This window comes from Solanum dulcamara, chromosome 4 (genome assembly GCF_947179165.1).
Source record: "Solanum dulcamara chromosome 4, daSolDulc1.2, whole genome shotgun sequence".
Taxonomy (NCBI): domain Eukaryota; kingdom Viridiplantae; phylum Streptophyta; class Magnoliopsida; order Solanales; family Solanaceae; genus Solanum; species Solanum dulcamara.
In genome coordinates this window covers 11585632-11605227 of record NC_077240.1, presented here as the reverse complement: position 1 = coordinate 11605227, position 19596 = coordinate 11585632, and the positions used below count along the sequence as shown (strand labels likewise).

Sequence of the window (19596 nt, the reverse complement as noted above, 5' to 3'; positions counted from 1 at the left end):
GCTTTAACTGAAGTACAATACTTCGGAACAATGAAATACTAATTGATTGAAGAGCACATGAAGAAAGAGAATGAAACCAAACAAGATGGAATACTATTTATCAAGCAAACAAGCAAGAGAGTATACTTCTTTTTACACAATTTTCACCTAGTCAAATGAGAGACATTCGCTCAAATGAGGACTGCACCTGCTTATTAAGTCATAAAATGGCAGATGTACATCTGAAGAAAATTTTCTGAATGGACTCCGGAATAAGGCACACGAAAGTACTCTTCAACCCAAGAGGAAGTCCCAGATAATAGCTTGAGAGAAACAAAGACGTAGTGTCTAAGGGTTGGATAGGTTACAAATTCTAGCATCTTACAAAATTAAAGTGGATCATTCCCTCTTCACAATAGTCTATCTAAACTTTGATTCGTCCACATAAACGCCAGTATGCTCCAGGGTGGAAGAGAGACTTCTCAAAAACCCATATATCACGTACCAAGACCTGGATTAGAAAAAACAAATGAGCAAATAGTGCTTTCTACTACTATTGCATAGGCAGTCACATAGTTGTACTTGCTGCCAAAATGCTTCACTAACATAACTACTATGATGGTGGAAAACTACAAATTCCAGCTTACCAAATATTAGACCTTGTATGGTTTCATTGTATTATCTGTGGTAACTTAGCAGCCTCTTTTACTAGATGCAACCAGGAATTCTTTTTTTTTTTTTTTCAAAAAGAAGAATATATAGAAGTTTTAAGAGGCTTGCAAGGTAATGCTTCTGCTTCTGGCATACCAATCCATATGTTACTATCCCAGATATATTTGTAAGATATGGAGTCATTATCTTAGACTAAATAACAAAATCTGGTTCAGCATTCATCAATTTTGGAGTGTAGAAAAGTGACTTTCTTCACAGCGATGTCGGATGGCTAATTCAGTTGATCACTGCATTATACAGAATCTCTATCACATACCTCCTTATTTCTATCTCCAGAGACAACAGCTCCTTTCCCATCATATGCCTCAAACTTCTGCAAAAATAACTTAATATCAACATGGGATAATCATTTCTAATAACCCTAGACTGCATTACAACAAAAGATGTGTTGGTCTTTTGAATTTTAAATATTAGAAGTAAAACCTGACACACTCTTGGAAACAAAATGGAGTTCCTTTGGACTAGTAAAACATGAGAAAGGCTGTTATCAAATTATTTCATTTACAAACCATTTTTGCTAAGTGATATGATAATGGTTTATTCCTTTTCTTATCCACAAGTGGCAGCAGGGTCTCTTAGTTAAAAGGTAAGGAGATAAGGGTTTGTTCCTTTTCTTATCCATAAGCTGCAGCAGGATCTCTTACTTTCAAGGTAGCAAGGTAAGGCTGATATGACGCCAATAGAATTCTTTTTTTTTAAGGCTAATTTAACAACCATGACAATTAATTTCTCCTATTTTTTCTTTATTATACACTATGTGACCACAGCATAAACATAATTTTCAGAACTCTGGTGAAAGAATCTGCAATCAGTTAATTTAAGTCCATCAACAGACAAAGAAGCAAGTTCATCATCAACTAGAAGTCTCTGACATTTGCAAGCACAGTATGGTTAGTGCATCTGTTTTGGGTATAGAGGCTGCTGGTTTGTGAATAAGCAGCTGGAAACTAGAAAATAATCTTCCAATACTCTTCTTTCTCTCCTAGAAAGCAGGAAATTTTCATGAGCTAAAATAGTCTATCAAAACAAGCAAGCAAATAGGTAAAGTCATTACCTACTGGCATGCCATGCTTTAAGTTTTAGGTTGTGTTCACAGAATCCTCTTTAGGTACTAGGGATAGAAGAACACCAATCGGCACCTATTCACTTTCTTTTTTTCTCAAGTTACGATCAGAATGGTGACATTGTTTTCTGTTCGTGTTGTTTTTCCGAGTAATTCTCTTTAAAATGGATGTCTTTGATTGCCAAGTTAATTAGCAATAAACAAAGGTTACCCTGCCAGGTTTACTCTGAAGTCTTAAAGGTGTGGTCATACAGACAAATTATGCAGCTATTTGGCCATATCAACAGGATTGGATGTCAAATTTTACAACCAAATCAAGCATTACAATCATGAGATGCAGAAAAGTTGAAACAGCTACAACACCATTGATGGGAGCAGGCATCAGCATCATCTGAACTAAAAACAGTCGAAAAATATTCAAATTACTGGCCAGCTTACCTGCTTAGCCAGAAACTCAAGTGTAAGCTGTATGAACACCTTACTCAGATCATTTCGATCAACACCAATCTGTAAAAGCAGAAGCTAGAGAGTTCAATCATTGCACAACTAAGAAGGGGCAAAAGTTCAACAGCCAAAACTTCCACATGAATAATCACTTGGTGGAGAGAAAATCTAAAGAGAATGAAATTCCTTTTTTTCCTTGTTACATGATAGAGGTTCCAGTTGATGTTATATTTCTTAATATTCGTGAAAAGAGATTGAAGGGAGGAGAAGGATAAACAATTTAACAATAGAAAGGAAAACACTTTCAGTTCACATTATCTTTGACATTATGAGCTTTCTACAGTTTGCCTTTGCCTAAAAAAGATAAGAAATACAAGACATATAGCACCTGATACAGAAAACTGAGTAAAATATCAATTCAACAATTTCCAATATCAAATAGCCTCTAGGGCTTTAATATTTATCATCCCAGTTAAACTAGCACTCTTTCTCCAATCAATTGTGTGGCAACTTGGCAACGTCATCTTAAGAAAAGGTATAGGCAATAAGACAAGTACAAAAACTAAATATCAGAAGCTCTAGTACACTATTTCTTAAACCCTGATGGGTTTCGTTATTGATCCCATTGAATATGGTTTCTCCAAGAAAGACAATTACCAAAACCAACCGAGGAAGAAAATTTATGAAAGGCCGGAAAAGGCTTTGCTGCTGAAAAAACAAATTAGAGAGACCAAAATGTAGATCATATCCATCACATGGAAAAGTGTCCATCAGAACCCGAGGCAGATAAATTATAAAGGGTAGGCTTTGCTCCTGACAAACCAAAAAAGAGAGACAAAAAATGTAGATCATATCCATCACATGGAAAAGGTAATCATCTTGAGTTCCACCTAGTGTCCTGGTAGTTATATAATGTTCCTACACATGCAAACCAAGGCAATTACGAGCTTAAGTACAGTTAAGGCTTGGTACTTGCCATTCGAGCTCGCAGAGTTCGCACTTTAACAATTGGTTCAATTAGTTCCCAGTAGACAGTAGGCCACACTGATTCTCGTTGCTTGATCTCATTCTTGAGAGTCTGTCTTGTAAGACCAAAGGAAGAAATATGTCAAACAGACTAGTTTTAAATTTGAAGTCAGAAAGAGTGAATTAATTAAATAGCCCATGACAAATATAGACAATTGTGGACCAACTCGACAGCCAACTCTGTATGAAAATTGAAGTGGTTCAAGATCCACTCACTACAAACAGGACATAACCCATGCCAAAAGCATAATCTCATTGTTTCATCCAAATGACCAGGTTAAGAAGCAAGATTGAAGGCTCGGTGTGAATTCAAAATAAAAATACCAGATACAAGAACCTACAGAGTACATATGCTCTGTAACTAATTTCCTCAAAGTTGCCTTTCCTCCGTTCGCCATTTGGGAATTTATCTGAAATTGGAAAAGCAGAAGTACATGTGAGTCAAACGCTGAACATAATATATGTAACTAGTAAACAGAAACCAGAGAATGACAATCACCCAAGAAGTCTATAGTAATGAAAAAATACACATCGAAAGCACACCTCTTTGTATATACTAACAGCTTCAGTATAGAACTTTTGTTTTGAATATCCAGCTTTTCGTAATTTAGAAATGGCGTATGCATTTTTGAGCTACAAAGACAAATTTGATGTGTAAAGCAGATGACAATGAAGATAAAGGACACATAATTAGAACTTTTTGCATACTCACCCTTAAATAATCTCAATAATTTTTTTATTAACCCTGAGTATAAGTGAAGGAACATGCTATGAGGGGTTAAAAACTTAAGAATAGCAGCTCTTGAAACAATTTATTTTTGTGAAGTAGTCAAGTAGCAGTACAAATGGGTGTATATAGAATGGTAAGATGCACAAATAATTACCTCTGAAGTAAGATCCTCTTTTGTCCTTTTCCAACCATCTCTAGTGAAATATCTGATATCAAGATTTGGAAAGTTGAACACAGGTTGTTTTCCATGATTGCAAAGTGTAAAGAACTCCAAATCACTGAATGAAGCACTTCTAATTTTATTTATAATGCACTGAGCTACTGTGACCTTTTATCAGCAGCACTACAAGAAAGATCTGAAACATTTTTTAAGGAGTGTATGACCTAGCCATGCATCTGCCAAGGTGAATTCTCCTTACATCCCCTACTTTGAATAAGATGTTATTTTATAAGGTAAAGTTTTATTGATAAACAATACCAAGATAGTACTCCAGCAAGTACAAAAAGCAGGACTTCGTTTACATTACAGATTCAGAGATTCTAAGAACTCCAGCATGTCATACATATTCAAATCAAAATTTACTTTCATCCAATAGTACAAATTTTGAACACATCTATATTTGACAACATGAATCATCTCCTTTTTGTCTTCAAAGCGCCTCCTATTTCTACTTTGAACTAGATATTGCTAATAATTAGTCCTTGACTTCTTATATGTTTCCATATACCAACCCCATAAGAACTTACTACCTCATCGGTGCACCATGGTGCTTGTTGTCCATATTTAGCTTGCCTCAGTTTTCTCCACATTATATTTTCTCCTTATGATACTGTCTTATGTGAGCATATACAAATCCATCCTGTCCTAATCAATGCCAGTTTTTAACTAGAACAAAGAATTTGACGGTCCCAGATTGCCACACCAAAAGTTACCTAAATACCATAATAGTTTTCCCTCTGTTAAATATAGACTAAATCTGATTCCAGAGATGAAGTCGCATATATTTAGATGTTAATCAGAAGAGAGAGCGACCAAAATCAATAGCCAATTGCATGAGAAGTCTTACTTACCGCTTCCAGAATGGGATTTTGTCACGAGGGGCATAAGGCTCATATATGATTCCAGGACTCAGCATAGACACTTTGACTGCTCCCTATAGACGGAAATATTTAAAGCTTAAATGTTTATCCAACTTAATTATATATATAAAAAAATTCTTTTGACAAGAGAGAGTAGCTCAAGTGGAAAGCACGTCTATCTCTAACCTTAAGGTTGTGGGTTTGAGTCACCAAGGGAGAAAATTATCATATCAAAAAGAATAATCTAAAGGCCGTAAGAGATTAATGTGCTAAACACTAACAAGTAACAACCAAAATGAAACCATGCATATTTATTCATCACTAGCCGTGTTTCAATTTTGTTACCATTTGCCGTGCTTGGGCTGGAGCTTTTGCTTGCGTTGTAACTGATCGCATGTAACCATAGCTTATTGGCTCCTGCGTCTAGATGAAAAGTAAAAGTGATGGGAGTAATCAAAGCTCTCATTCAACAAAATAAGGATATACAATTGCTACAAGGAAATATCAATTCCACTAGAAGAAAAAGTGAGCAAACTAACAAGGACAAATAGTACAGGAGAGACAGCAACAGATTAACTGATCAACAAATTTTAAAATAATATTGAAACAGTAAAAGGAACTTTGATCTGCCTAAAAGTGATAAAGGACACACCATAAGAGTGTCAACCATCAATTGGGATTTCATAGACTGCACAAAAAATTCACCTCTTCTGCAGCGAAACTCCCCTTAACCTAAACTTACCTTATTTCATGTGAAATAATAAGAGAAGATAAAAGCTTTTGTTGAATTGGTTGGTGAACAACACATAAAAGAACTCTTATATTGGAGTTTAGGCTACTTAATATAAGAAAATTATAAACTACTGTAATAACAGAAGTTTAGGATAAAATAAAGTTCTCTAATTTTTTGGGATTCTTAGTTATAAAATTATTCTTAATGAATCTCTTGACTTTTGATATGCTCCGTCAACAGTCAAACACAAGGTGCTTAAACCACTTGACACAACTAATAGTGACAGGCAAGTTAAAACTTAGGTAAAATGCTCACAAAATTAAAATTATAAAAAGAAAAGAGAAGCTGCCTCGGGATACAATTTTGATATTTTTTTCAAATCTAACTCACCGTAGTTGAACGAAGCATTGTATTATCTCCAGATGTCCAGGGTATACCTCCATGGTCCTTATGCATACAGGATGATATGCTCCTCAGTGTGATATGTGGAACTGAACACCAGAGTAGACAGTTTAACAAAGAAATATGCACTTGGTATCAGATCACAAGGAAAGACAATTCATTTCATTACATATAACAGTTATCCCTCATAAGAACTGAAATGAATGAAAAGGAAAAGGACAGCAGAAACTGTAAATTCCATAATCAGAAAACAACATATTTATTCCAACATAATGCAATTCAGCTACAAGTAGACCAGATTAATTTATGATTCATATTGCAACCAATCCCATAAGTGAGAACAACAACCATTAAAAAAAATCCATTCTCCTATTCCACTTGTATCTTTCCATCAGCTTCTCAACACAACCAAATGAAGTAAATTTCAGCAAACCCATTTGAGAAACAGAATATCAAAAATGCATTAGAAATTGAATGCATCATATACTGACCATTTGTAATAGATTTCAAATTGCTTCTTGAGCTGGCTAGTCTGCAGCATCAAAAAAAGAGTCAGATTGGATACAAGAGACACCTTTAAATCCAATTTTTTAATGTAACGGAAAATGGGCAGCTGGCTGTTCGCTAGTAAACTCGTTTTCGGATGTAAACAAATATAACAGGTCTTTGGAGAAAGAACTTCATATGCATTATATGAATTTGAGTATAGACATGATATACTACAGAAAAATTAAGCAGCTTACAAGGTAGAAAACTCTCGAATTTCTACTGTTTGATAGATGTTTGGAAGGTTTCGAAGCGCCTGTAATCGCCCTAAAGCCATCTGTGACCAAGGAGATTGAAGACGGAAATGGAGGTTTTGGAATTTCAGAAGAGGGTTTTAGGAGGATTTCTTTGCTACTTCGCAGCATAACTTAGCTGGTACTGCTTACCGTATATTGACTGCCACCTGTCACCATTTCTTTTTTTTTTCTTTTTTTTTCCTTTTTTACCATTTCTTTTTTTAAATTTCGTTTTTTGGTTTTTACACTTTTTTTCTTTTTTCACCTGGTTTAACTCTTTAACATGACCAAAAATAAGTGTTTTTTTTTCTTCAGAAAATTACTTCTTTCTCGAAATATTTTTCAGTGTTGGTTAGAGAATAGAAAAATATTCTATTTAATAAAGGGACTATATAACTTATAAATATAAAATTTTATATGAATAATATTGAATATGGTATATTAAATATTGGTATTAGTTATGTTAATATTATTTTTTATATATTATTTGATTTGATGTATTAGAAACAACAAATCTTTTATTATTTTTATAAGAAAATATTTATTTACAAAAATACCCTTCACACTTTTTAGCTTTGGAAAATTGGAGATGCTTTGAGCGGAATTTGAAGGATAATTATGTCATTAATCAATTTAATGCATGTGTTGAAATTCTTTGTATTATTAATACATAAAAAATCATAATATTAGTGATAACACCTCAATATATAATAGAGTGAATGAGCTTAAAAAGTGTATCAAACAAAATAGAAGTAATCACAAAATTAATGCATAGATTATTATTTTCTAATACACTCTACTAAACGATTGATAAGCCTTTCTTTCAAAAAACAAATGATGAAAAGACGAGAATGCCCTTATGTTTCTCCATGGCTGAGAAAAACGTTATCCATACAAGATCAAGATTCAGCCACAACCAATGAAGGAGACACAACATAACACAACACAAACCACCCGAAATATGAACAAAAACGCGAAGCAAACACAGATAGCCAGTGTCATACTGAACAATAAAAACAACTTTTTCCTGTATTATCTCATATTTTTTGATCTGTTACTGTTTCTTTTCCCATGGAAACCATTCTCTCCCCTCCTTTTTCTCCTCTCTTCAACCCCAAAACTTCCCTTTCAAAGCCCTTTCTTTCCCTTTCTCACTTACCCAGATCAACTAAGCCAATTTGCTGCAGCCTCAGAAAACAGCATTCCCAAATTGAAAAAGAATCTTTTTCAGTACCCAAAAGTTGGGTTTCCCATGTCCAGCAAGGATTAGCTGCTCTAGCTATTTCCTTAGCCCTCAATTTTTGTCCAGTTGTGTCCTCTGATTCTGCATTGGCATCTGAATTTGATGTTTTAAATGAAGGTCCTCCAAAGGACTCATATGTAGTTGATGATGCTGGTGTGCTTAGCAGGGTGACAAAGTCTGATTTGAAGGCATTGTTGTCTGATGTGGAGAAGAGAAAAGGCTTCCACATTAATTTCATCACTGTCCGAAAGCTCACTGTAATTTTGCTTCTCTTCTTTATCTTGCTAATAGTGTATTATGAATTTTAGTTATTGAGAAGAAAAGTTTCAATCTTTATGGTCCTTTTCTACTTGGTATGCTCTTAAAGTACTTAAGTTCTTTTGTAAATTACCTCAACCCAAAATGGTTTTGTGTTTTGTAGAGCAAAGCTGATGCTTTTGAGTATGCTGATCAAGTTTTGGAGAAGTGGTACCCTAGTGTTGAAGAAGGAAATGATAAGGGTATAGTTGTGCTCGTTACAAGTCAAAAGGAAGGCGCAATAACTGGTGGCCCTGATTTTGTCAAGGCTGTTGGAGATACTGTTCTTGATGCTACTGTCTCAGAGAACCTTCCTGGTAGGAAATGATTCCTTTTTGTTCCTTGTTGTTTGGGCACATTGATTAATTCTGTCACTGAGGTTGGTTTCCAACTGAACGGCTTATTGAGAACAGTGGTGATAAGTAAGATTCACAATCTTGGTAAGGGCATGAAGGTACATAGAATTAGTATATTAGAGAATATTACTTTTCAAGATTGTACTAGGTTAGAAATGTGCAATGCTCTTCATCAACATTAACAATGGCATGTAAGCAATTTAGTGAGTTTGATAAATGCGTGATTTTTGAATAACTCTTAGGTCTTAGCTTCTAGAAAAGCTGTCTCATTGTCATGTCTATGGATTTACAAACAGGACCTAGAAACACAAACTCCATAAGAATTCACCTAGTTGTTCATATATTTGTAATTATCCTGAGACAATCTTATGGAGGAATAAGGATTTTTTCTTAGTTATTCAGTTCATGCAATAAGAATTCTTTAAAAAGCATATCATCTGGTCCAAGAGTAGATCGTGATGTCGAAACTCTAGAGAAACTAGTATCATTTGCATGATTCTAATAGGATGGCAATGACATTTAGACATGCAAGAAATGGAAACAGATCCCATTCTCCTTACTCTTTTTTTCCCTTATGAACTTCGCTGAGGAGCATATTCTACAGTAGTAGGATTTGCTTCTCTGCTATTTTGTTAATTACATCTATAGCTGTGGCAAATTATCCTTCATTCAAGGAATCTTTCTATACATGCACCTGCTAGGTCTGTGTGCATTAAGATAGCTTTGCAGCTCAATAAGCACCAAGAAGGTTGAAAGTCTTTGACTTGAAAGGTTTGCTGGAGAATTCCCCCTCCTAATCTTGAATATCTTGACCAAATTAAACAAAAAATACAAAGGTCTAAGTATCAACTTTGATTGTTATGTTTATAACAGCACCACATGGTTTTTCTCTGTGTAGATGACTATTTTGATAAAGTATTATCTGTCTAGATATAGGAGAATTAGCAACCCCAGAACAATTTTGTTTTGTTTCATAGTGAAAGTACACTAATGCTCTTGATTCTGATGGTGGGGCTATTGGTTTCAATATTTGTAGTCTTGGCTACTGAAGAGAAGTACAATGAAGCAGTTTTCAGCACTGCCAGACGTCTTGTTGCAGCCATTGATGGCCTTCCTGATCCTGGTGGCCCCCAACTCAAGGATAACAAAAGAGAGTCCAACTTCAAATCCAGAGAGGAAACAGATGAGAAAAGAGGACAATTCACACTTGTGGTTGGTGGGCTGTTAGTGATTGCTTTCGTTGTTCCTATGGCTCAATACTATGCATATGTTTCAAAAAAGTGAACTGTCTGATTCTGGCAGGTTACATTTTCGTGAGACTTGAGTAAGCATGTATATTATCGTGTACAAAATGGTCCATTCGAAAATGACTGATCCATGAGAAATTTAAAAAGGATAAAAATGAAAATTTGGACCTCCCCTAACGTAAGGGATACCATTTCTTTTTATAAGAAGTAGATAAACTTTCCTGTTGCGTTGCTGATTGTGCAAAGGGGGATTTTAGTGGTACTTATCATGACATGATCCATAAGTTCTATATTTTCAAGAATCCATGAAAGTATTGAATTTCTTTAGTAAATTATAATATATTAAGTATACAGAGAATAAAACAATGACAAGCATGTTAATTCCTCAGAACTTTAGTTTAAGAAGGAAAGGCATCTTGTCTGCAAAGGGTGGATCAGAGTATTTTCCAGTGAGAATTTGTGAGGCGACAAACTGGTTTGCAGTTTCTGTGTAGTGAATTCCATCCCAATTGATATATTCGCTACTGTCATTGCATGCTTTGGCCGTGACATTGTTTCCATCCAACACCTTTGTCTGACCACAGGCAATCCTGCTGTCATAGTTGAGTGGATATCCTCCATATCCACAGCAAGCCATTAGTGGCTGCTCAAATCCTGCAAGATGTAAATGCAAAATACCAAGTGTTATATTAATTTTCTTCCGTATACAATTTAATGAGAGTGCACTTTGTGGAAACTCTTGTCCTGCTTTAATTTCCTCAAAGTTGAAGTATAATCAAGTTATTGTAATGGAAAAAGTATGATTTTGCAGCTGTGTTTAACAGAGAAATGCTAAGTTAGTTCAGTTAAATTAAGAAAGCAAAGGTACAATCTCTCCTCCACTTGTGGCCTTCTAGATGAAGAACACAGTGGACATGCTGCAGTTCCTCTCAATTAAGTTCATATGAAATTGCATAATACAATCTTCTTTTTTGTCATTGCGAGTAAAGAAACTTAGTAACTTACCATTTCGGGAATAGTTTGCTATCAGATTAGACTTGATGGAGAAAATATCAACATGAGTGATATTTGCATCTGAATACTGGCTCTGAAGCTTCTTGCAAAGGGCGTAAAGCTGCAAGTTCAAAATTTTTGCTGCTTGATTATGTGAGCTAACACATCCTAGCTCATCCAACTTTGATGCATCAGTTCCAAACTTGGCTATATTCTGACCTAAGCATCCCAATGGACCTGTGTTATGAACCCAGAAATTCCTGGCCCCTAGGTCATACAATCTCTGTGATGTTAAAGAGGAAGTAGAAATGAGTTTATAACTTGGAATTGATAAGTACAGAAATTCTGCGTAATTTTCTGTTACAAGAATTGACCTTGACACCATCTTCAAATTCTAAAAGAATAGTTGGAATTGAAGCTAGAATTTGATCCAATGTCTTGGAGTAAAATCCACCAGCAATATCATTCTGTCCTATGTCGAAGATATAAAGTCCTTTCTGGAAAAAATCTTGTGCTGGAACGTACTTATCATATTTCCTGGCTGCAAAGAAAATCAATAAAATCTCGCCAGATATATAGGATTCTGATTTTATGTTAAAAGAAGAGCTGATAATCAGAAACATGATCAAACTTACTCTTTGCCTGAATTTCGGAAACCCGATTCTTGAACCTGAAAAACTGAGCAACTTGAATCCCAAATGAAAAAGGGCTAACAGATGAAGCAGTGGCAGGAAGTATGGTTGAACCAGCAGCTGCAAAGTTGGCTCCTTTTCTGAAACTTGGTGCAGCAATAGAGTCCAAATAGGAGTTCAAGAATGGCAGGTCCATTGCATCCACTGCAGCAAAAATACATAACAAAAAAAACGTATCTCAATATAACCTCCAAAGTATATAAAAAAAATGGTACTTTGAAGTGGGAATCTTACTCAAGAAATCAATGATTAGTCGTCCATCACAGAACCTCCCAGATGGATTCTTGAAATAAGTTTGTCCATTAGGTGGCTCTAGGCGATCACCAACGCCTGCAACAAGGCCTCCTGTATCAGAATTTGAATCACCAAAGTTGAATACGGCAGGGTAATTGAAATCTATGGTACTAGCCAGGGGCAAGCAGATAAAGAAGAGGGTAAGAATGTGGAGGAACCAAGTGGTTGAAGAAGCCATGTTTTTTTGCCCTTTTCACAGAAAGTTAGCATTTTTATCCTCTTAAAATAAGATCTGTTGGAATATTGCTTCAATTTCAAGTTGTCTTTGATTTGTTGGGAAGGCTAAAAGATTGTGAAATGGTTGTTGTACAATTACTTTCATATCCTTCAATGACAATGGATGCTATTATTATAAGTTCTTCCATTAAGGAGAAAACAGATTTGATTAGGACAGTTTCCTTGTTATCAAACAGGTAAAAATTGTCCCTTTCTAATGTTATTTTCTCTAACCACTGAAATATAACTCAGCTGAGAAAATTTATTTATTATGGTTCTGTGACAGAGACATTTTAGAATGTCAGTGCATTCATTTCTGATATCACGTTTAACTCAATCTTGGTCAGACATGTACATGTGAAAATTGCTTGTCTTCACCGTGTGTACGTATATGATGAATGGAAAATTACGCGAATAACCAACATATACTAGTTAATTAATTAACATAGTTATAGTTTAGCGAATTTACAATTCACCACTAACATTTAGCGTTAATTACGGTTCGAATTTGTATAATTCGCATGTTTGTATAATTCAAAATTTGTATAATATAATTTGTATAACTTTTGTATAATATAATTTGTATAACTATTTAAAGTTCAAATGTTTGTATTTGTATAAATTTGTTATTTCTAGTTTATACAAAAATAGCTCAATTATTCGCGAATTATACAAACCATCGAATTATGCATCCCGCGAATTATACAAACGATGCAGCTTAAACTATAGCTACAGTCCGTAAATAGGCAAACTGTATCTAAGGATCATAATTAAAATACTTATAATAGCTATTTGTGAAATTTCCTCTTCAATAGCATTGTTTGTTTCATTTTTACGGGCCTCCGGAGTGTAATATTTCTACTTTTAAACCTTAAGTAGGTGGATCCAAATTGAGAAAGTAATGAAGAATAAGAACATTAAGTGGAGGTCAAACATGTCTTAGTAAACATTTACATAAGTCTACTCATGTAGTCTATGCATATTTAATTAAAGATTTGCTCAAATAATTGGGATACCTAGCGTCCATACATACAGTGTATTTGTCTAAGCATTATTGGTATTCTATACTTCTTTTTCAAGTTAGTTTACAACTTTACATTTATTAACTTCAATATCAAATAAAAGAGAGGTTTGGTGGGATGATTGCAATTCTTCGTTGTTAATCCCTTTACTAGATTAGCCGACGATTCCGTATTAGTCGAACCAATGGATGTGGGGGTACGGATGGTTAAATCGGGAAAAGAATACATTTAACACAAAAATCTAATGATTATTATGCTTTGAACAGCGGTAATTCTAATACCTTTAAAAGTTGCACCATTAATCTCTGAGTCAATGACACAAAAGAGAACAAAGGGCATTTTTGACTTAGAGAAAATGTTGCTTGAATGTTTTTTTTGAGTACTGTGAAAATTAGAAATCTCAGAAGGCAAAGGCAAATGGGGCCAAAAAACTTCAGTCCTTCCTGCAAGCAAAATGGGAACTTGCTTCCACGAATTGCAAACTTTTAAGGCTTCCTATACATGTTCAAAAAATGAAAGTGCATCAATGCGTCGGTTCAAATTTTTGGAAAAGAATTTTTGCAAAACTAGTTTAAACCAATTAATTTTGTGCTATTTGATACTTCAAAAAATGAGTTCCCCTGCGTGTGGGAAGATAATATGATTGATTGCTAAGTCAACAAAAAGACAAAAAACCTACTAGTATCTTTTATGATTGATTCACAAAAGCATCAGATGGTAAGTGACCTAATATCGAATTTAATATTCATGTTTTAAACCCAGTCTTTAAAAATGAAGGTCCATTATTACAATCAGAGAATCAAGCAGAGCGGCTTTCTTTCGAGTTGATGTTGATAAAACTCTTCAGAAACTTTCAAGCTGGCCTTAAGGGCGGCATTCTCCCTCTTCATCTGTAAAATGATCCACATGGCACAATCAAAATGAAGCTCTATGCATTAGGAAAACTCATCTTGTAAAGAAATTGTGATCGAGTGGAAAAACGCTAAAGGATGGTTTTTGACTCTACACTCGGTCCATAATCTAAGTAGAATTCTTATCATATTTCTCACCTATTTTTTTTCTTTGTTCTACTATACATTAGTTTCATCCAATTGATTATGTTAAATTAAGACCATATGTGGATGGTAAACTATGACATCAATCTTTTGCTGGAATTTTCAAAAAACATGGAAGGTTAAAAATGTGAAGGATATTAAAGTCAATACACTATACAAGGTAATCATATATTTGTTCTCTAATTTTCTCAATTTCACTTTCTTTAGGTATAGCTGGAGAGCTTTTCATTCTTTTCTAAAATCCAGCAGAAGAATCCTCTCCCAGAAAGTGTTGGCACTCAAAAAATATGAAACAGAATTCCTTTCTAACCTACTTCATGAAGCCTTTGCTGAGTACATAATCTTTCTGGATAAATCCTTCCTAGGTATTCCAGCAAACACACTTTAGTATTTATATCAAGCCCGACAAAAGAGCTGTTAATGCCAAAAAGAACTTCTGGCAAAGATACTTTTCTACTAATTTCTGGTTTATTAAACAAAAGAGCAAACGAAAGGGAAAGAAGTGAAACCATATTAAATAGAACCCTAGCTATATCAGTGAACTTAGTTGTATGTATCTCTTACCTTCTCTACACCTGTACTCAGCTCTTCCACGGCTTTATGCAATGATGAGATTGTCCTTGATGTTACATCTTCATATGCAGCTTCTATCTTGTCAACTGAATTGGGATCAAAGAAAAGTCCCTCCAGTACAAATAATTTCTCAAGCAATTGAACATCTTCGGCAGTCATTCTCTCTCTCAGCTATGTAAATCAGATTATTAGCTTATCGTACAGTAACTAAGGATAGCTTAAATTACATGAACCAAGCAAATCAGACCTTGGCCAATATCCTCTCCCTGGACTCATCTACATGGGTATGGAAAGTCGCATTCTTGGTACTGTCTAGATCTTCCTTGCAACTAACATGTACTGATGCCTTTATATGCTTCGCTCTGCTTGAAAGGGCAGAAAGTAGAACTTAAAATCCTTACTTTACATGTATCGGCCAGCACCATCGAGTAATTGACATGGTAAACTTTTTGAAAACCAAGGCTTTAACTTATTAAGTAAAACTAGGTTATATCCAATGGAATGTAAATTAAAGGGAGACCAAAACATGAGAAGAAGCTATAATGGTAATAAAGGAAATACAAAAATGAAATCCATAAATTCCAAAGATGTATAGAGCTAATAGGGGTCTTACAAAATTTCACTATTTCCTTTTGTGCATTATGTTCCTCACTGTTCCCTTCTTGACTCTATGACAAGAAGTTCAGATAAAACTAAGCCTTCTTGACTCTATGTCAAGAAATTCAGATAAAACTAAGTTTACATACCTAGCACCAAATCGCAGGGTGGAGAGACTCTCTGAAGAATTGGAAGGGCTTGGAGAGCAACAGCAAAGTAATGCAGTCTGAGAGCATCCACCCTGCGAAACATAGTGTAGATGGTCATCACTCATCAAAGTAGGCTGAAAGTATGACGAAAATGGAGTTTATGAAGTGGAACTAACAAGAGCATCTTGTAGGATCCGAGTGAGCTTAGAATCGCGATAAGGAATATGAGTTGGTTTTCCTGGAGTGCTGCTAGTCATAGCATTTATCACTTTCCCAAGTGCTGTGAGGGACTGATTGATGGTCTTTGCTTCTTCAAGAATTTTACCTTCAGCTCCAGTCTTCTCAACTTTTTCTGACCCCGCCAAGTCTACGAGTATCAGCTTTCCAAATTTGGTCCTGCTTGGAAATTCAAATATTTAGGATAGATCTTTCAAGTTTCAAACCTATCGAGAGATAATACCTTTTATCATTTGTCAGATCTTGGTGGACAGTAAATATGTAGAGGCAATGGCTTCTGCTGCTCGACATATTCATTTCTGGACTTGATAAAATATTTTAACAAAGAAAAAATATGTAAAAGGAAGAAATTTTATTAACAAGATGCACGGAAAGAGACTAAGGATACGTGTTTCTCCGACTGCTCTATTAGCTATCCCACTCTACAACATGAACAGCCATATCAGAACCAAAATGTATAAAATGCCTCATATGGAAACGCATCGTCTCATTTTCCCTTACAGATAAGCTTTGTAATGCTTCTGCGGAGTTGGATATACCTACCTGGAAAACAATTTAAGATTCTGCTGGCTTTAGAAATTTCCAAGGAAAGCTAAATAAATTAGAAAATAGATATATAGCATTTGAGTTGTGAATCAAGGACAGGTAGAATTTTTCGCATAAATTTTGTTGTTTCTGAAAGTCAAAATGTTCAGCACTTATTCTGTCTTCCAACATATCAAGCCAGCCACCTATTTTGGCTGGTAGTTTTGTCAGTATTTAAATTTATGCTGGAAGCCAGAGGACTATTGAAGATAATCAACATAAATCCAAACAGACAATACCAGGTTGCGTTGAGCATATTGCATGCTCGAAACTAAAACAGTATAATAATTTGAGGTAAAACGTGAAAGAAAGGGTGCTGATGAGTCTTACTTCTGTTGCTCCATTTAGAATTATTCCATGTACTTTACTCTCTTTTATCTGTATATTGTCCTTCGATAGATCAAAGAGATCCCTGAGAGAAATTGATATAACTTAAAAGGCATGCTTATGGATAAAACAATTGAGTTAAAGCAATAGATATGGATCAGGAAATCTCCTCGGGTACAAGTACTGATTAGTGACACAAACCTTACTTTCTCCATGTAGATCTCTACCTGTAAGAGTAAGAAATTTCTTTAAACTAGCTTTTCTTCCTTGATGACTAAGAGCTTAAAGGAACGTAGCACTCGCCATACAAAAGGTTGAAAATAATAACAATAACATTCTAATCAACAGATTGTCACCATCGATAATTTGATTGTGTATTTGCTTGGTTTCTCTGAATTCATTATGGCCTCAAAAAGCCCATCCACGACTCTCTGTAATAGTCCTTCTTTCTTGCTTGCACAATCTACAATGCTTGGTCCCTAAAGCCAACAGACTCAACAATGAACTAATACTTCCATAAAATGCAGATTTATGAATGTCATAAAATCATTTTACCTCCATGCTATATGTCTTTCCTGCTCCTGTCTGAGAAAGAATCAAAAGAATAGTCAAAGAAGAAAATAGGGAAAGGAATTGAAGAACTCTCCTCCTGTCAATCACTAACAATTATGCACTACGAATTGAGTATAGTCTTTGTTTTCATATTTCTGCAGTTGATCCTTCAATAAATCAGACTCAGTATTTGTACTGAAAATCTCCAATTCACTAATTAAAATTGCATGCATGTTTACATAAAAGGCTGTAATCAAGCATTTACCTGTCCATAAGTGATAATCGTACCGTTTATTGCATCTAGGGCACCTATTTTCACCATCATCCAGACAACGATTCTAATTGAGAAGAGCAATTGAATTTAAAACTCGTTCACTTTTTATAATAACTCTTACGAAATTCGATCTACCTTGGACTATAGGCAGAGCTAGAAATTCATATATATCAGCTTGTTCAGATCCTTGATAGAAAACTCTGTCGAAGGTAAAATCAAATTCCTGTTCCTTTTCATCCTGTAATGATATGTTACAAAATCAACTAAGCAGTTAAATCTCATTCTGAATTGCTAATGCGAAGATTTAGTAGTACACTTGCAACTTTTCGCGATACATACACGACTTCACATTTGATTTGAAACTAACAGAAAAATCAATACACGAAACAGAGATTTGAGCTTTAAAACCTTGATTATGAAGGACTCGGAGTTAATTCCTTGAACAGAGACAGCATCGCCTAACTCAGATAGTTCCTTCGAATTCAGAGGTCTGAATAGCACGCAAACTTTCATAGTGGACATTTTTAAGCTGATCAACGATCAATCTGCAACCAAAAAAAAATAAAATCGATCTATGTATACACGTATTTGATCAACGAGCTACGAAGATTTTCCCGCCAAAAAAGTTTCGAGAACATAAGGAAAATGGCCGAGAAACGTCTTTTGGTGTGTATTTATAAAAGATTTGGAACTTTTGATATAATTGATTTGATTCACTGTCTTTGGATATTCAACTACTTCCTCATCCCAATATACTAATGCCATTTCATTTTTAGAACATTTCAAAACGAATATCACCTTTTCCTAATTAAAAATAATTTAATTTTAATTTTTTATTTTTAATGAAATAATTTATTTAGTCACACAATTTTTTAGTGCAATGTGCATGAAGACAGGAATACAAGTAGTTGATTTATTCACAAAGAAGTTAATTACTTTTGTAATAAGTTGGACATGATCAATATACATGCTCCATCTTGAAGGAGAATGTGATGTTGTACAAAATTACAAATAAATAGTAAATTTTATATAGTTACATAAATATTTAAATTTAAATTATTATTATTTTTTTAAATTTTATGTCTAAGTTAAATTTTAAAATCAAAAGGAGAGAATACCGTAATTATAAGGTTAGATATGAAATGTCAATGTCACATAGTACAAACTAAGGGATGCTGTTCAAATAACAATCTTGGGGTTTTACACAGCTTATCATTTTTTTCTCACATGTTTTTTTTGTTAATAAATATATTTGTAACACGTTTTACCAAAAAAAAAAAAGGTGATGGGAATACAACTTCCTCACTATATAAATAATTTCACATGTCAACTAGTCAAACAAAATTAAGCATCATCCATGTAGGCCCACTGTTATCATTTTCAAAAATAAATTGAACCTCATATTATGGGTAGAAACTCGGTGTCAGCGTATTTAAAATAACTAATTTTCAAAACATGTATCACATGTTTATTTTAAAATATTTCATATTTATACTTGCCTTCTTAAACGGTAGCAAGAATTAGAATTAAAAAAATTGTCATGTGTATCTTCTCAGCTAACACAACTAACCATCTTAGAATATTTAATAACATGAACAAAACTTTAGTAGAACCTAAAAAAATGAGAGAGCAAGACTTGAGGAAAATGAATCATTTCTTTTCTCTTTTCTTTATACAATTTTTTTCTTGAATGTGTCTTTTTAGCTTCCCTTTGATATATTCATTATTTGAAAATGTTGCAATATAATGCCCTAAATTCTACCAATGAAAAGCTTGACAAATGTTACAATATAACAAGCACTCACTTTTTAGAGGTTTATTAGGTTGTCATCATTTTAGTAACTTATGAAAACCCAATTTAGCTAATAAAAATCATATTTTAATAGCATTGACATAGTGGAGTAATTGAAAGCTTA

At 34.3% G+C, this 19596-nt stretch overlaps 4 protein-coding genes across 6 annotated transcripts; 1 reads left to right on the top strand and 3 right to left on the bottom strand.

Annotated features, from left to right (window-relative positions):
- Positions 1-71: 71 nt before the first annotated feature.
- On the bottom strand, positions 72-7088 carry LOC129886235 (uncharacterized). Of its 2 annotated transcripts, XM_055960820.1 has the most exons (12): positions 6933-7086; positions 6681-6721; positions 6178-6278; positions 5400-5477; positions 5046-5128; positions 4129-4180; positions 3788-3877; positions 3586-3654; positions 3195-3296; positions 2213-2281; positions 968-1024; positions 72-490 (listed from the first exon to the last, which is right to left on the bottom strand). In XM_055960820.1, the coding sequence occupies exons 1-12, from the start codon at positions 7010-7012 to the stop codon at positions 404-406; spliced, it is 909 nt and encodes a 302-aa protein (XP_055816795.1). In that variant the 5' UTR covers positions 7013-7086; the 3' UTR covers positions 72-403. The 2 variants fall into 2 exon arrangements, with proteins under 2 accessions (XP_055816795.1, XP_055816796.1); XM_055960821.1 differs by lacking the exon at positions 3788-3877 and having other exon boundaries at positions 6933-7088.
- Positions 7089-7892: 804 nt separating this feature from the next.
- On the top strand, positions 7893-10341 carry LOC129886234 (UPF0603 protein At1g54780, chloroplastic). The gene is made up of 3 exons (XM_055960819.1): positions 7893-8471; positions 8636-8828; positions 9904-10341. Exons 1-3 carry the CDS (start codon positions 8043-8045, stop codon positions 10149-10151), a joined length of 870 nt encoding a protein of 289 aa, XP_055816794.1. The 5' UTR covers positions 7893-8042; the 3' UTR covers positions 10152-10341.
- Positions 10342-10426: 85 nt separating this feature from the next.
- On the bottom strand, positions 10427-12383 carry LOC129886233 (GDSL esterase/lipase At1g54790). Its single transcript, XM_055960818.1, has 5 exons — positions 12034-12383; positions 11743-11943; positions 11482-11648; positions 11120-11390; positions 10427-10768 (listed from the first exon to the last, which is right to left on the bottom strand). The coding sequence occupies exons 1-5, from the start codon at positions 12269-12271 to the stop codon at positions 10500-10502; spliced, it is 1146 nt and encodes a 381-aa protein (XP_055816793.1). The 5' UTR covers positions 12272-12383; the 3' UTR covers positions 10427-10499.
- Positions 12384-13448: 1065 nt separating this feature from the next.
- LOC129886232 (kinesin-like protein KIN-1) lies at positions 13449-18401 on the bottom strand. 2 transcript variants are annotated; one of them, XM_055960815.1, is made up of 15 exons: positions 18089-18401; positions 17816-17918; positions 17672-17715; positions 17410-17439; positions 17211-17333; positions 17056-17081; positions 16858-16939; positions 16444-16485; positions 16331-16364; positions 16166-16241; positions 15882-16101; positions 15706-15797; positions 15207-15321; positions 14951-15130; positions 13449-14221 (listed from the first exon to the last, which is right to left on the bottom strand). In XM_055960815.1, exons 1-15 carry the CDS (start codon positions 18200-18202, stop codon positions 14123-14125), a joined length of 1380 nt encoding a protein of 459 aa, XP_055816790.1. In that variant the 5' UTR covers positions 18203-18401; the 3' UTR covers positions 13449-14122. The 2 variants fall into 2 exon arrangements, with proteins under 2 accessions (XP_055816790.1, XP_055816792.1); XM_055960817.1 differs by lacking the exon at positions 18089-18401 and having other exon boundaries at positions 17672-17744; positions 17816-17905.
- Between the last annotated feature and the right edge of the window lie 1195 nt (positions 18402-19596).

Excerpts from the sequence above, each read along its gene's own strand:
- LOC129886235 (XM_055960820.1), bottom strand. The coding sequence starts at position 7,012 with ATGGCTTTAGGGCGATTACAGGCGCTTCGAAACCTTCCAAACATCTAT. Across the intron at positions 6,722-6,932 it reads ATTCGAGAGTTTTCTACCTT|ACTAGCCAGCTCAAGAAGCA; the intron begins GTAAGCTGCTTA and ends TTGATGCTGCAG. Across the intron at positions 1,025-2,212 it reads TTGAGTTTCTGGCTAAGCAG|AAGTTTGAGGCATATGATGG; the intron begins GTAAGCTGGCCA and ends TTATTTTTGCAG.
- LOC129886234 (XM_055960819.1), top strand. The coding sequence starts at position 8,043 with ATGGAAACCATTCTCTCCCCTCCTTTTTCTCCTCTCTTCAACCCCAAA. Across the intron at positions 8,472-8,635 it reads TCACTGTCCGAAAGCTCACT|AGCAAAGCTGATGCTTTTGA; the intron begins GTAATTTTGCTT and ends TGTGTTTTGTAG. Across the intron at positions 8,829-9,903 it reads TGTCTCAGAGAACCTTCCTG|TCTTGGCTACTGAAGAGAAG; the intron begins GTAGGAAATGAT and ends CAATATTTGTAG.
- LOC129886233 (XM_055960818.1), bottom strand. The coding sequence starts at position 12,271 with ATGGCTTCTTCAACCACTTGGTTCCTCCACATTCTTACCCTCTTCTTT. Across the intron at positions 11,649-11,742 it reads TTCCGAAATTCAGGCAAAGA|CCAGGAAATATGATAAGTAC; the intron begins GTAAGTTTGATC and ends TTTTCTTTGCAG. Across the intron at positions 11,391-11,481 it reads AATTTGAAGATGGTGTCAAG|AGATTGTATGACCTAGGGGC; the intron begins GTCAATTCTTGT and ends TTAACATCACAG.
- LOC129886232 (XM_055960815.1), bottom strand. The coding sequence starts at position 18,202 with ATGTCCACTATGAAAGTTTGCGTGCTATTCAGACCTCTGAATTCGAAG. Across the intron at positions 17,334-17,409 it reads GAAAGACATATAGCATGGAG|GGACCAAGCATTGTAGATTG; the intron begins GTAAAATGATTT and ends TGTTGGCTTTAG. Across the intron at positions 15,131-15,206 it reads GGGAGAGGATATTGGCCAAG|CTGAGAGAGAGAATGACTGC; the intron begins GTCTGATTTGCT and ends TGATTTACATAG.